Consider the following 15,318-nt stretch of genomic DNA (forward strand, 5'->3'; position numbering starts at 1 on the left):
GAGCTGATCATTCACCACTGCAGGGGCTTCACAGACCAACTGCTTGCAGGTTAGACCCGTCAGGTAAAACAGCGAGTCCCAGTACAGGAACATTACCGGACATGCAGTATAATTCTCCACATCCTCTGGTCACAGTGCAGCAGCAAGAGGGAAAATATATCCAAAACCAGGCACAGTAGAAATATACTGCTTTTACAATATCACCGGTGGATGTCAGGCAAGATCACATGAATGTGCAACAGCCTGGAGATTATGACCATTCAAGGAGATCCTTAAACCATACTTTAGTTTGTTAGAAAAAAAGTCTTGCAAGTGAAAGTTTGAGACGTGTATAAACCCAGTTGCTTCTGCATAGAAATACTAGAACATATGTACACTTCTTTCTTTTAGCTTTAGGTCATGTCTAACCATTTAAAAACTCTAGACATCTGTCTATCCTTTGCCTGCACATTTTAAAATCTTTTTGTAATAGCTTTTTTACTAATTCCCTTTTTTCTTATTCTAAATATTAATTTTTATTGCACACTAACCTTTTTAGCACTGCCATAAGAATATGGCACTCTGTCTTTTATATCACACACTGTATAAGCATGCAGGAAATAAACCTTAGTGTCTTGAAATTTGGATCTTAAATTGGATTCACTGAAAACTGTTGTCATATGCTGGCCTTGCACCTAATGACTTTTCAAGTGTCTTCAGTGTTTCAGATAAATTTCCACTGTCCAGCTAAAATCATGGTGATCTGAGATGTTTAACGCCTGTGTATTTCTCATCTTGACGTTCTGATAGTCAACCATGTTTAATATCATCTGAAGCCTTTCAGTCTTGACTCATGCAAACCACGAAGTGACCGTCATAAACAACCAATAGGTGAGCTCTCTCCAGAACCAAACAGGAAGCAGCACAGAAACGGCGGTAAACATGAAGGAGACTCCAGTGAGGCTTCGGTTTTGTTGGACTGTTACAAAGGAGGAGAAAGTGCTGGAGTTGTGAGTGAGGAGGAGTGTCTCTGTGACGTGTCATCCAGTTTGTACCCGGACTGAGTGAAGAAAGAGAAAAGGTGGACCGACCTCGCGGTCCCCTTTCAGTCAACCACAGGCCGCGCTCTTCTCATTTTCTTTCCGGCTGTGTTTTCCAAGCAGAACACTGCACACACACAAGTGCAGCTGTGGAACACCTCTTTTGTTTCTGCTCCATTTCCCAATTCTTTCTCCTTGTAACTTCCCACCAGGAGCATGATGGGAAGTAGTCTCAAGAGAAATCTGGTTGCAGTCTTGAAAACAGTGACCCTGCCGGATCCCCAGTCTTTGTAAAATCACAGTCTGTGACAAAAACTGACTAATGACACATTGTCTTTAGATGTGAGAGGGTGTCAGACCTTAGACCTTTCTCAGACTTATAGTCTTCTAGTGTAAGGCCGGCAATAAGCTGAACAGACCTGTCTCATTCGGAGTTGCTGTGGACAGTGTTATTATACTTGTTGTTTAACCACCTGCAGCAGCCCCTTTCTAGTTATTTGTGTGTAAGCTTAGATGTGGCGTCTTACAGACAAGAACAAATTTAAAATGGCAATTCTGAGCTTGATGCGTGATGTCAAGGCAAACGTTTGCTACAATAAGTTACTAACGAGGTGTTACAACAGAAGTCCAGTTTGTTATAGCAAGACAGATAAAACCACAGAAGTCGTAAATATCCTGCCTCTCACCCTCACATTTGAGCCCCTGCCTGGCGAGCCCCCACAGCAGAGTCCCACAGTGTTCACAGAAGGTGGGACTTTTGTAGTTGTAGACTTTAAATCTGTGGGGCATGTCGATCTTGAAGCGCTCCTTGTGGATCTGCAACACATGCCACATATGACACACAGCTTAGTTCAGGTTGAATCTTACAAACAGACCAAACAAAATCCAATAGCAGGAAAAAAGGCAATAGAAACATTTCCTGTATCCAGACAGTGGGTGGCAGTTCTGGGCTTTATAGTGAGTATTACCACATGAGGTTTTGGTTTCATGAACCCAGCAGGCATGTGGCTGAGGAGGAAGTGAAACGAGCAGCAGCAGCAGAAAAGATGAGATGTGACTGTGTGGAGTGATGATACCTTTGTATGAGGTGACTGCTTGATTAGTAAGCTTTACAACCACATGTTTACAACTCTCGTACACATCAACATACTGTTACCTGAAACAATTGAGTGTGTGTGCGACGCAGATCCTTACCATTGTTTCTTTGCTGTTTATAGCTGAACCAGTGCACTTGGCGATAACTTTGTCTATGCATTTCTTGTGGATAGCTGCGTTGCACTCTAAATGACACAGAGGTGACCGGGTTAAATGCATGGGAAAGGGAAAAAAGGCATCCAGTACATCAGTGGAAAATATACTGAAACTTACGTCTGCACTGGTAACCCTGCTTGTTAAGACCCCTGCAGTGGAGAACATCAGGTGAAATGACTACTATGATCAAAGAAAATGAGTAATTTGGTGATTTTATGATGTGTCCATTTGCTGCATACCAGACAAACTCTTTGCAGACAGAGCAGAAGGTCGGTTGAGGGAAGAAGGTAGCGCTGAACTCGTGACATTTGACAACATGAATTTTGGCCTGCTTGATGGCACCACGTCGCTGATGGAGGGTGAACAGACCCTCTTGCTCCCGTTCAGACTCGGGGTCTCCCTCAGTCTGACCTGCAGCATCTGAAACATGTCATACCTTTTATTTCAAAAGGAAATCGCATCTAATGATATGTAGCTGTGGAGCTCAGCTTCCTGTGAACAGAGTGATGAGAAGACTTCTGTGAGGTTTCAATTTCTCACCTTTTGTGAATTTAGTTTCTCATGTAAATCAGAGTTTCTTTTTGGCCAAAGAGTTCAGCTGTACCATATCTTATGGATGAAACAGTCACACTTAATGATCTTTAAAAGTTATCAGACCTTTTTGTTTGTGAGAGGGTTAAACACTGAAATTCTTCAATTTCCCAAGTAAATTACTGGCCCTGGTGTTTCAGACTAACACAAGTGAAGCAATATTTAAAGTGTGAGGAAACTGCAGCTACATTCTTTGATTCACGACTTTTAAATTATGGGTTTGCTCACAAAGCTGCTTACTTTAGGTGCTAAGCGCTCTCACAAGCCACTTTACACAGAGCAATATGTGCATATTGTGAAAGGTTTTGGCACAAACTCAACTGACTGGCTTCTCTCCTGTATGACTTCAGAATCTCAGAATCAGAATCAGCTTTATTGGTCAGGTATGTCGGACACACAAGGAATTTGACTCTGGTACATCGGCTCTCAATGTGTATGTACATATCCCCATGCAAGGGGCAAGTAAACAGTAAACCAGCATAAGGCTGTGTAATATAACAAAATAAGCAGCATTAACAAGCAACAAACAGTGCAAACAATGCAAACTAAGCAGTATAAACAGGCAGTAAACAATGCAGACAAAGGAATGCTGATTGTGAAATGAGATACAGTGCCTTGCGAAAGTATTCGGCCCCCTTGAACTTTGCCACCTTTTGCCACATTTCAGGCTTCAAACATAAAGATATAAAACTGTAATTTTTTGTGAAGAATCAACAACAAGTGGGACACAATCATGAAGTGGAACGAAATTTATTGGATATTTCAAACTTTTTTAACAAATAAAAAACTGAAAAATTGGGCGTGCAAAATTATTCAGCCCCTTTACTTTCAGTGCAGCAAACTCTCTCCAGAAGTTCAGTGAGGATCTCTGAATGATCCAATGTTGACCTAAATGACTAATGATGATAAATAGAATCCACCTGTGTGTAATCAAGTCTCCGTATAAATGCACCTGCACTGTGATAGTCTCAGAGGTCTGTTTAAAGCGCAGAGAGCATCATGAAGAACAAGGAACACACCAGGCAGGTCCGAGATACTGTTGTGGAGAAGTTTAAAGCCGGATTTGGATACAAAAAGATTTCCCAAGCTTTAAACATCCCAAGGAGCACTGTGCAAGCGATAATATTGAAATGGAAGGAGTATCAGACCACTGCAAATCTACCAAGACCTGGCCGTCCCTCTAAACTTTCAGCTCATACAAGGAGAAGACTGATCAGAGATGCAGCCAAGAGGCCCATGATCACTCTGGATGAACTGCAGAGATCTACAGCTGAGGTGGGAGACTCTGTCCATAGGACAACAATCAGTCGTATACTGCACAAATCTGGCCTTTATGGAAGAGTGGCAAGAAGAAAGCCATTTCTTAAAGATATCCATAAAAAGTGTTGTTTAAAGTTTGCCACAAGCCACCTGGGAGACGCACCAAACATGTGGAAGAAGGTGCTCTGGTCAGATGAAACCAAAATCGAACTTTTTGGCAACACTGCAAAACGTTATGTTTGGCGTAAAAGCAACACAGCTCATCACCCTGAACACACCATCCCCATTGTCAAACATGGTGGTGGCAGCATCCTGGTTTGGGCCTGCTTTTCTTCAGCAGGGACAGGGAAGGTGGTTAAAATTGATGGGAAGATGGATGGAGCCAAATACAGGACCATTCTGGAAGGAAACCTGATGGAGTCTGCAAAAGACCTGAGACTGGGATGGAGATTTGTCTTCCAACAAGACAATGATCCAAAACATAAAGCAAAATCTACAATGGAATGGTTCAAAACTAAACATATCCAGGTGTTAGAATGGCCAAGTCAAAGTCCAGACCTGAATCCACTCGAGAATCTGTGGAAAGAACTGAAAACTGCTGTTCACAAACGCTCTCTATCCAACCTCACTGAGCTCGAGCTGTTTTGCAAGGAGGAATGGGCAAAATTTAAGTCTCTTGATGTGCAAAACTGATAGAGACATACCCCAAGTGACTTACAGCTGTAATCGCAGCAAAAGGTGGCGCTACAAAGTATTAACTTAAGGGGGCTGAATAATTTTGCATGCCCAATTTTTCAGTTTTTTATTTGTTAAAAAAGTTTGAAATATCCAATAAATTTCGTTCCACTTCATGATTGTGTCCCACTTGTTGTTGATTCTTCACAAAAAATTACAGTTTTATATCTTTATGTTTGAAGCCTGAAATGTGGCAAAAGGTGGCAAAGTTCAAGGGGGCCGAATACTTTCGCAAGGCACTGTAAATAGGGATAAAAATAGAGTACTTAAAAATAGAGACCTGTATGGATCTGTACAATCTGTACGAGGTATATTTACAGGTATTGCACTGAGGGTTATTGTCCAATGATACTGTCGTGGGTCAAGTGTTCATCAGAGTGACAGCCCGGGGGAATTCACATCAGACCTTATAACCGTGCATCAGCTTCCACAGTAACTTCTAATTGGAGTTGTGTGTGGGAACCTCTTTCACCCTCACTCTCCATCACGCTGGCTGCTGCTCTAGTTCTGTTATCTACTAATATTGTGAGACAGCATTTTCACCTTGATGATAAATATCGTCACATTTTAATATTGCGAGATATCATCACACCCCTAATAAATATATGAAACAAAATCAGATAACGGCCCATTTGTTTCTTTTTCAAATTGGCCACCAAGTACACAGATCATCAGATGTCATGATCAGCATCACACCTCTAGCACTGAGGCTGCCATACTTGTGTAATGAAAATAGGGGCGGCAGTTTGCCGGATTTTTTTAAGTTCGGTGTCTAAAGGTGTCTAAATCAAAAAAGCTGCCTTGAAGAAGGGTTAAGATATTGGACGTTTGCTGCAGCCATCGGTGTAGCTGAATATCTGACTCTCTAAACCTTTTCCAAAGCACATGGGTTGATCTTTATGCCTCCACCTCTCCCAAAAAAATGAGCACATTTTCCAAAATGCTAAGCTTTTCCTTTAAAAAAGTTTATTATCAATTTAGAAAGGAGTCTGCTGCAAATATTTCCACATTGGCTGAATATTTGACTGCTGCCTAATAAATGTAGATCATCAATCTGAGCATAGTTAGAGTATGTTGTACAGAATGTGTGTTTGTGTGAGCATTTGTAGTCGAAGAGGAAGTTCAGCAGATTGAATTGTGTACCAGTGGCTATGCCACCTGTTGTACTGAGCAGTGATTTCCTGTTTGCTGGATCTAAAAATAGAAATGGGAGCTGGCTCGTTCCCTTCAGTTCTCAGCAACTTCTCAGGCCTTTAGGAGGTGTTACTGTCTGGAAAGCCCAAATGAAAGGGAGCTAACACAGCAAATGCATGTCCACTCCCAGCAATCAGAGACAGAGGTTCAAACTCTTATATTGTATTTAGGGGCAGTAGGTTGATTTACTCACCACTTTTCTCAAGATAATATTTGGCCTCCATCAGCAGGCGACCCTGTGGCTTCAGCTCCAGCTGAGTGGAAAAAGAGAAACCGAAACAAAAGCAACATTTTAGGACAAAAATTCATGAGAAAATTAATGAGTATAAACTGCATGAAACTGTGCACGTCATGCTGTTTGGCTAGAGACAGACAGTCTGGCAAATGAGACTGGGGAGGATTTAGTTCCAGCATCTATTTGATTTGACTCATCCATTTGTTAGTTTTGCTTCCAAGTGATCTGTTTCATTTCTTGTTACTTTAAAAATAAAGTAAGGAATTTATGTGGGCAGTAATAGTTTCCATTATCTCGATACATGTAGTGTGTAATTCCGGCCTGCATGTGAAAAAGGTGACCAGGGTTGCAAGAAGTTCTTTTAAAGTATTTTGCCTGTGTTGCATGCCAATAATGAGGGTGGAGATGGAGGCAGGATGATACAGACACGGACTATCCCTTTTAAACATTTGGACTTTTGACCTAAGGCAAGTCGGCCCATCTGGACTTTGCCAGAACAGCCACACAGCTGCTCTGTGTGTCTGAAAGCACACTGCACTGACCCAGATCTCCAGCTTGCCATTCTCCTTCTTGCATCGTGTTGCCAGCGGCTCCAGAGGCACTGTGGCTTCAGATTTCAGCTCCGCCGCCCGGTCCTTCACCATCACATGCATTATGCGACCACGGTGGATGTGGGCATCGAACGTGGTACTCCACGGCGGGTACATGGTGGGCTTCTTCTGTTTATACACCTGGCCCTTCTCTGCACAAAAAGAAAGTACAAAAAGAAGAAAAGACATCCCTTTCTTAACAGGGCTGTTCTTTACTTAGACAGGAAATAAGCTCTTGTGGGTTACTTTTATTTTCACTTCAGTACCTAGAAATCCTGTGTGTCAGCAAATTAAATGACTTCTTGTACCTGGCAGGGTAGAAATAGAAGCAAGGTGCAGCCATATCTGGTGAGACAGTTTCTTTCAGGACATGAGGTTGGTCCAATTTTTACATTTCTTTATTATCAAAAAATCCAATAAAAAGACCAAAACAACAATACACGCAATGTCTGCGAATCTCCATCCATCCAGACTAATACACTGTTTGTTTTGGGTTTTCTGTGGGATTTGTTGACAGTAACAAAAATATAGAATCCCACCAGCCGTGTTCTTTAAGCAAATAATTCACAGGTTTTGATTAATAACATCAGGAAGATGGAGAAAGTTCCTGCCAGAAGCAAAAACCGACATCAGGATTTATTCCAGTCCAACAGGATGAAAGAACAGAATCACTCCGGGGGGATCGGATCTTCTTTTACAGTCCCCACTGAAATCTGTGACTACTTCACATTAAAATATGTACTGTAATCTAGCACCATCTCTAACTTTATAGTCTTATTCTCTTCTCTGGTCATTGCATTTAGCTTCCACTGCAGCATGATTAATGTGTGTGCGACCAGCCGCCCACAGAGCATCATGATTACCAGTTCACAGTATTGAGAGGTTTTTAATCGCATCACATGACCGGGAATAAAAAGCCCCTCTTGGCTTCCATAATTGACATCTGCTGTTTTTCCTATGCAGTCACATCCCATATACCCATTACATAAGAGCCACATGCTGTCCTGCTGCTGCAACAATAAAGCCCACTGAGCCTTTTACTCCAAAAGTGATCTGCGGTCTTCTCCATCATCGGCTAATCGCCTGTCTGTCCACCGGCCCTGCCAGCTGCCGTTTGTTCTGATTAAAGCACCAAGAGGAAAACTTGTCTGTTTCTCCCAGACACACAGGATACATCAGACAGTGTGTTTTGTTTAAAAAAAAAGGTTTCCCTGTGTAATTTTGCAGGGTGAGAGGTGACATGTTTTGGTGTCAGTCAGTTCCTGTTTGATTCTTTGAAAAAGTTGTAAGGTGACATTTACACGCAAGTGTGCTCTCATATCTGTACACCATCAAAGATGTTTTAGTGTTGATCTTTTTAGGGACTGTAGCTCTTTTATCAAAGGTTAGTTGGAAGGTTAGTGGAAACACTGAAGTAGAATTTATTTGAGTGCTTCAGTTCAAAGTGATCGCCGAGGCCGTGGCGATGGGTCTCATTCTTTAACTGTTCTTAAGTTACTTTTGCTATTAAATATGGCAGCTCATTCGCTGTTCTCAGCTTCATAACTACACAGATTTGTCTTTGGCTTGGAGTTTGTTGCTCCACCATCTTTATATTTTTGTTGTAGTGTTCCTGGCTTTCTCAACTCGTTTCCATTTCTTTGTGAGACTGCTGTATGCACACGGCCCAGCAGTCTCGTGCCCTTTTATGGGCATTAGTGGGATGTTAGCCTATGCTAATTAGGAGTCACTGGCATGTGCGTTCAATTTACGAACATATGGGATGAATCAATATAAGAACACGGGTGCGAACAATTCTGCAGTTTAAGAGCGTTCATGAATCAGAAGAACAACCTACAAAGACATTTAGGGAAACAGTTGGGAAGATGTTGGCGAATGTGGCCTATTGTTTTATTGGTTGGTTTGTTCACAGCATAACTCAAAAAGTAATGAATGGACATTGATGACATTTTTTTGAAGAGGTAGGGTATGGCCCACAGAGCAATCCGTTAGATCTTGGTGGTGGTCTAGATCATCTTCCGGATCTAGGAATTTTTTTTAAGGAATCTTCACCATTGTGAGATGGGGCTAAATATCTTGGCTTCTGGCTTCATACATAATGTCTAGAATGGATGGACAAAAACTGTACAATAACATCCATAAGAGATCTACCACTCACCAAATTCTGATCCGGATCCACGTGATATTCCAGATGTGATGATCCAGAATGTTCTGATTTATGTGGCTCATGGAAAACTCACTTGAGACTTGCAGCTAAGATCAAATTCTATCTGAAATTGCTAACTCAGTATGGTGTCAACAAATTTGTTGTATCTTCTAAGAAACCCGCCATTACTGAATTATTGTGATTCCAACTGCTAAGGGTAGGTTTTCATATTGCTTTTAGGTGTAGCAGCATTAATGAGCTGCCTTGGCAGAGGTTTGCGCCCCCTCAGTCCCGTCAAATTTAAAATGTATCAACCAGCACTGCTATGTTTTACACTCACTTGGCAGTTTATTAGGTACACCTGGCTAAAACTAAGTCACTCTAATCCTGCAGTCCTGCAGCAAATCAGCCTTCATGAAGCTAATAATGTTCAATTTTGAACCGTTTCAAAGATGAGTTGATCTAACTGTGAGATCATTTTGGAGGCTGTACTGCACTACACAGAATGCTGCTTCTGATATTTACCCTCACTGATATAAATGAGCTGGAAGAAATAATAGAAGCACCCGTCAGTATAGCACAGTACAGTACAACAGCAGCATGCACTCTGAGTCAGCTGGTTTTACCCCCCCCACCCCCTTTGAATGGGCTTCTAAAAGTGGAAGTAAACCAGTGACGAGCTTCCATTAACACACAGGGATAGGCCTCATATTACTGAAACCAAAAGAATGGGGAAATAACACTAAAAATCTGTTACATGTACCGTTTATGTGCAATTACAGGTGTTGACTTTGTAGTTCTAGCTATAAAGTTACACATACTGTAAAAGGTGCTTCTCTATTTTCTTCTTCTTAACAAAACAACTAATGTATTCTATGTAACAAAACTGCCGTGTTTCTCCTTCATAACCTTTAACACAAGTATTTTCACCCAATTTCACATACAGTTTTGCTGCTCTAAATACTCAGATGAGCACATAACGTCTATTAATCCGCCACTGAAAGTAGTCCCCAAGATACAGTATGCTGGGGACTATTGTCTGAGTAACATTTGCTAAAACTATGGTGCCCAGCTGACTAATGAGTAAATGTGTCAGTCCAGCAGAACTCTCTGGTTACTGCTAATGTGACACCAACGTTACACAAAGCTCAGATTACTCCCAAATTAAAATCATATTAGTTCAGCACAAAGGTAAAATCCTGACCTTGCTAGGTCGCTGATGTTACCGAAACAAACACATTAGCTTTAGATGCTAACACATCCAAAAGGAAGAAGGCCACATCTGAATCCAGTCTGAGTACTCTGGCTGCTTTTAACCCTCTCCATGTCAAAAAGCCAAACCCATGTTAACCCTGGTTGTTGCTCTTTCTTTGTCCCACTCTCTCTGTGCTAAAGACTACTTACTGGTGGTTGGGAAAAAAAACCCTTCTTCTAGCCTTGGCAAGCCAGCAGGAGGGGCTGATTTACAGACCGTACTTAGACAACACAGGGTGGAAAAGCTAAAATAACAACAGAAGGGCTGTAGGCAGCAGAGGGTCATGGAGGGGGGTGTACAGCTGGGAGACACCACGTCCTGTCCCACCGTCACCAGGTTTATCAGACAGCGTGGAAACTCTCTGTTTTTATAAACAAGTGTTTAACTTACCTAAATGCACAATGAGTATTTTCTATTTTTCTTATTTAAATTATAATTGTTATTTTAAGGCCTAGTTAAAAAAAAAACCTTGTACTGGACAAGAGGCACAGATGGGCGCTGAGAAGCTGATTGTTGGCCAGTCATGAAGAACCTAATGCTGATACTATTTCTGAAAGCCAAACCATAAAAGCAAAATATGGTCTTTTTGATGCTGCAGTTCTATAGAGGACCTCTACTTGGCAGAGTCAAAAAACACCTAAAGGAGCTAGAAGAGTCTTGACTTTGTAGAAGACGTCAACGCAAAAGCTGTTTATCGAAGCTTTTCATAACTTTTATTTGAAGATGAAATCAGCTGCACTGAGCCAAATGCCTGCTGGGCACTACTTTTTATTCTTTTTATCCCGCTTGGGACTTTTGCATCAGCAGCTCTTAATTTAATCTGGAAATAAATTTGTGTTGCAACTTTCCACTTATCCATATTTTTATATCTTAAAAAATCTCTAGGTCGTTTAAATGTAGGCATCTCATGACTGGTATAAGGATTTTCTACTACTGTACAAGCCTCCAATGACTTCTTGCTCAAATAGGTATCATCCAGCCATGAAAATCTCAGGTCAAATGATGATCACTTTTATTGACCAAGTATGTTACACACACTCACATGGAATTTGTCCCCGGTACAGAACTGGTGCGACCACTCTACCTCCTGAGCCACAGCGACTTACTGGAGGGACAATGTCAGATTCATATCATTGATAAGGGGCTATCAGTGATATGAATCTGACATTGTCTCTCCAGTAAGTTGGTATAACTGGACAACACATGTCTTTGTCTGCAGCCTCGTAGGACCAGTCTTGTGGTTTTACAGAAGAGGAAAAGAAACATCAGACGCTCCTCTTTCCTCTGAGTGACACTGTTTTTAGCTCTGTCCTGCACTCATATTCACCAGTGGTTAAAGATAGCCAGTTGCAGAACAAAGATATGTGCTCTGAGTCTGTCACGCTGGGTAGTTTCTCAAAGTTGTGACATTGGATGTGTGTGTGTATTTAAAAAAATACATTGACCAGTTTGTGTTAACGGTGCTGTTGGAACCTACCATCCTAGAGCTCAGATGACCTGACGGTATCATGTAAAGGAGAAGTAGCCAACAAATCAGTTGGAGTGCCTTAGCTGTTCAGGTGCAGCAGCCAGTAATTATTATGGTTTTAAACATAATCTGTATGTCTCCAGTTTTACTTGTTGCACTGTTTTGGCATTTCACTTACTATACTTCACTTACTATGTGGCAGGGGAATTGTTATTTTCCAGTGAACATATGGTGCATCAAGTAGAGCTACTGTTGAGTTACTAGTTTGTGTTATCAATTAGAAATGTGTGTAAATTTAAGGTGGATGAATGTGGGTGTTTACCTTTGTCCTTTATAAGGCATGGAAATTGTAATATATTATTCAAAACTGAACATCTTTGGGTTTTGCAGATAACACCTTCAGTTCTGTGAATCTTTGAGTTTTTTTTTTTATTTTTTACTGTTTCCTGCCATTTCACAGACTGATTTATAATGAAAATATTAATTAGTTGCAGCCCTAATCACTAAACCTAAACCAGTCTTCTTGTGTACACATCTGTCTGTTTATATACACACACACAAATACAGCCAAGCAGCTGCTTACCTGTGTCTATGGCCTCCTTCATGTAGACAGCACAGTACGGGTTCAACACCTCTTCATGGTAGGCCAGACTGGGATCTATCTCAAAGCTGGAGAAGCCGATGCGCAGGAAAGGTGACATCTCTGCTGGGTGTTACTCTCCGACCACCTCTCAAATATCCAAACAACGAAACCTTACAGTTTGCAAAGCAGTTTTAAGTGATGAGATTTCTCAGATTCTGGAAACAGCTTCTGTGTCGCTGTCAGCCACCTCACTTGTGTCGCGGCACACACCGACTGCCCCTTTTCCTCCAGAGGAAAGATGTGCTGGCAGGCGAGGGGGAGGTTTGCTGTTTTCCGTCCTTGATGCTTGAAACAACCTGTGAGAGGAAGAGAGAGAGAGACGAAGGCAGAGTGAAAGCTTTGATCACCCGTGACATCATGGCCACAAGAGCTGGCTGTGAGCGAGTTTCCCTGCAAACTCTAAAGTTGCCTGTCAAAGCAGGGTTTCAACTAAATCTACAACAAAATGAACTGTCTAATCAATAGCTTCCATTGTTTGAGCACAGGATAATGTGTGAGCAGCCTTGCCTCTGTTCACACCCAAAAAGCTAACGCAAGATAACAAACCAGGCTTCTGAACCTCGGTGCAAGTAAAATAAAACCACCCATACCTTCAGGGTCGTAGACGCCAGCTGACAGCGTGGCAGAGCCTTTTAGCACCTTGTAAAACTGAACAATCTCTAAAAGAATTCTCTCCAACTTTGCTTTGTGTGACCAGGTTGTACTGCCTCTTTGGCTTTGTGACGGTCGATGTGATATTTGAGGCCTGCTGGGAGCTGTGTGTAGTGGAGAGGAGGCTGTGAGTGACTATTAATAGAGATGAAATCCTAAACGCAGACCAGGAATATACGACTGCATGCGTCTGAGTCTGAAAGACTCCTTGTCATGGTCATCATGTTCAGAAGCTGGCATGAGCCGCCTTCTTTACTCTATCTCCCGCTGACCCTGTATCAGTGGTGTCATGTGGATAGACGGACATTGAAACATACACAAAGTGGATGACGTACGGAAACAAATTTTTGATGTGGGAACCATAAAAGGCAAAATCCTTCTTGTTGCTGTAGCAGCTCATGCACTCAACAGTGCAAATTGACAAATTTTTGGTGTTTGAACTTGTAAGCAGCACATTAATGCAGGCAGTCCATATGGTGCTAGATCTATAGTTAGTCTTAAGGTGTTTACAGTTGGACTTATCGGTATTTGTACTGACAATGGATCAAATGATTGTATTGATTTGTCACTGGAGAGCTGATCCCCTCCACTCTGTGGAGCATTTTAGCCTCTTGTTCTCATTTCCTGCGAAATGCTCAAAAGCCCACCGCTGCTGCCTGCTCAGCACCAAAGAGCAGTAGTTACTGGCACACAGAGAAGCATTTAGCAGCTAAAAAGCCAGACCTTTCCCTCAGGAGTTTGTAGAAATGTAGCATAGCTAAAAGGAGAATGAAGACTGGATTTAGAATATGCTAATGCTGTATCTGCTGGATGTGTAAATAGGCAACTGTTTGCTAACATGTTCATCACATCATCACTGGTCGTAAAGTTAGGTCTTTCCTTTCATCTGCTGATCTAGAAAAGGTCCTGCATGTTTCTATCGCCTTCAGCTGGACTGAGTAGATACAAAATGCCGCTGCCAGGCTTTTGACATGTTCTAAGAGCAGTGACCACATCCCACCAGTGGTGGCTGCCATTCACTGGATACCTGTGAGTTTTAGGATTGCTTTTTGGATTTTGCTGCTTGTTTTTATGGCTTTGAGTGGTTATATCACACTCGCTGCCTAAGATCCTCTTGCCGGGCCTTCCTAATGGTTCCACAGTCTTGACTTGTCACTGAAGGTGACTGGGCCTTTGCTGTTCAAGCCCCCCATCATATGGCCTTCTCCTAAATTAAGCATTGTTATTACAGTTTTAACTGATTGTCATGTTTTAGACTTATGCTCTTGATTTTAATTATCTTTACTTTAAATGTGCAGTGTGTAAGATCTAGAGGGATTTATTAGCAAAAAATGGGCTATAGCATGCATAATTATGTTTTTGTTAATTAATGTGTAATCACCAGAAAATAATAATCATTGTGTTTTCTTTAGCTTAATCTAGCCACAGGGGTTGCAAGCCAGTGACTTCTGTGCCGGTCCCAAGCCCGAATAAATAGAGAGGCTTGCATCAGGAAGGGCATCCGGCATAAAAACATGCCAAATTTAAACATGCAAATCATCAGTGTGAATTCTATACCGGATCGGTCGAGGCCCAGGTTAACAACGATCGCCACCAGTGCTGTTGACCTACAGGCTGCTGGTGGAAATTGGACTATTGTTGGTTGAAGAAGGAGAGGAGGTAGAAGGATTCGTAAACAGAGAGAGAAGAGGAAAGGCAGGAGGATAGGTCTGAGAATAGGGACTCAGTGTTGGCACAATGACAGGGAAAGGTAGAGAGCTGGTGGACATAATGGAGAGAAGGAAGGTAGATATACTGTGTGTGCAGGAGACCAGGTGGAAGGGTAGCAAAGCGCGTAGCATTGGAGGGGGATACAAACTGTTTTATTATGGTGTGGACAGGAAGAGAAATGGGGTAGGAGTGATCCTGAAGGAGGAGCTGGTGAGGAATGTTTTAGAGGTGAAAAGAGTGTCAGACAGGGTGATCAGTTTGAAGTTGGAAATTGAAGGGGTAATGTTGAATGTAGTCAGTGGTTATGCTCCACAAGTAGGGTGTGAGTTAGAAGAGAAGGAGAGATTCTGGAGTGAGTTAGATGAGGTGATGGAGAGTATTCCCAGAGGGGAGAGAGTGGTGATTGGGGCAGACTTCAACGGGCACGTTGGTGAGGGGAAGAAAGGTGATGAGGAGGTGATGGGCAGGTTTGGTGTCAAGGGAAGGAACCTAGAAGGACAGATGGTGGCGGACTTTGCTAAGAGGATGGAAATGGCTGTAGTTAACACCTATTTCCAGAAGAGAGAGGAA

At 42.0% G+C, this 15,318-nt stretch overlaps 1 protein-coding gene across 2 annotated transcripts in view; it reads right to left on the minus strand.

Annotated features, from left to right (window-relative positions):
• Positions 1–1,580: 1,580 nt before the first annotated feature.
• prkcq (protein kinase C, theta) overlaps positions 1,581–15,318 on the minus strand; it is a 22,254-nt gene continuing 8,516 nt past the window's right edge. The window contains exons 2-9 of one of the 2 annotated variants that reach the window (XM_020613321.1): positions 12,575–12,683; positions 12,328–12,472; positions 6,828–7,027; positions 6,244–6,304; positions 2,510–2,690; positions 2,388–2,419; positions 2,214–2,299; positions 1,581–1,835 (exon numbers count right to left, since the gene is read on the minus strand). In XM_020613321.1, coding sequence (XP_020468977.1) covers positions 1,623–1,835; positions 2,214–2,299; positions 2,388–2,419; positions 2,510–2,690; positions 6,244–6,304; positions 6,828–7,027; positions 12,328–12,445 — 891 coding nt within the window. In that variant the 5' untranslated portion in view covers positions 12,446–12,472; positions 12,575–12,683 and the 3' untranslated portion in view covers positions 1,581–1,622. Of the gene's footprint in view, positions 1,836–2,213; positions 2,300–2,387; positions 2,420–2,509; positions 2,691–6,243; positions 6,305–6,827; positions 7,028–12,327; positions 12,684–12,977; positions 12,999–15,318 lie in introns of those variants that run through there. The other variant, XM_020613320.1, reaches the window with a different exon arrangement.

The sequence above is a fragment of the Monopterus albus genome, unplaced genomic scaffold, assembly GCF_001952655.1.
Source record: "Monopterus albus unplaced genomic scaffold, M_albus_1.0 scaffold132.1, whole genome shotgun sequence".
Lineage (NCBI taxonomy): Eukaryota > Metazoa > Chordata > Actinopteri > Synbranchiformes > Synbranchidae > Monopterus > Monopterus albus.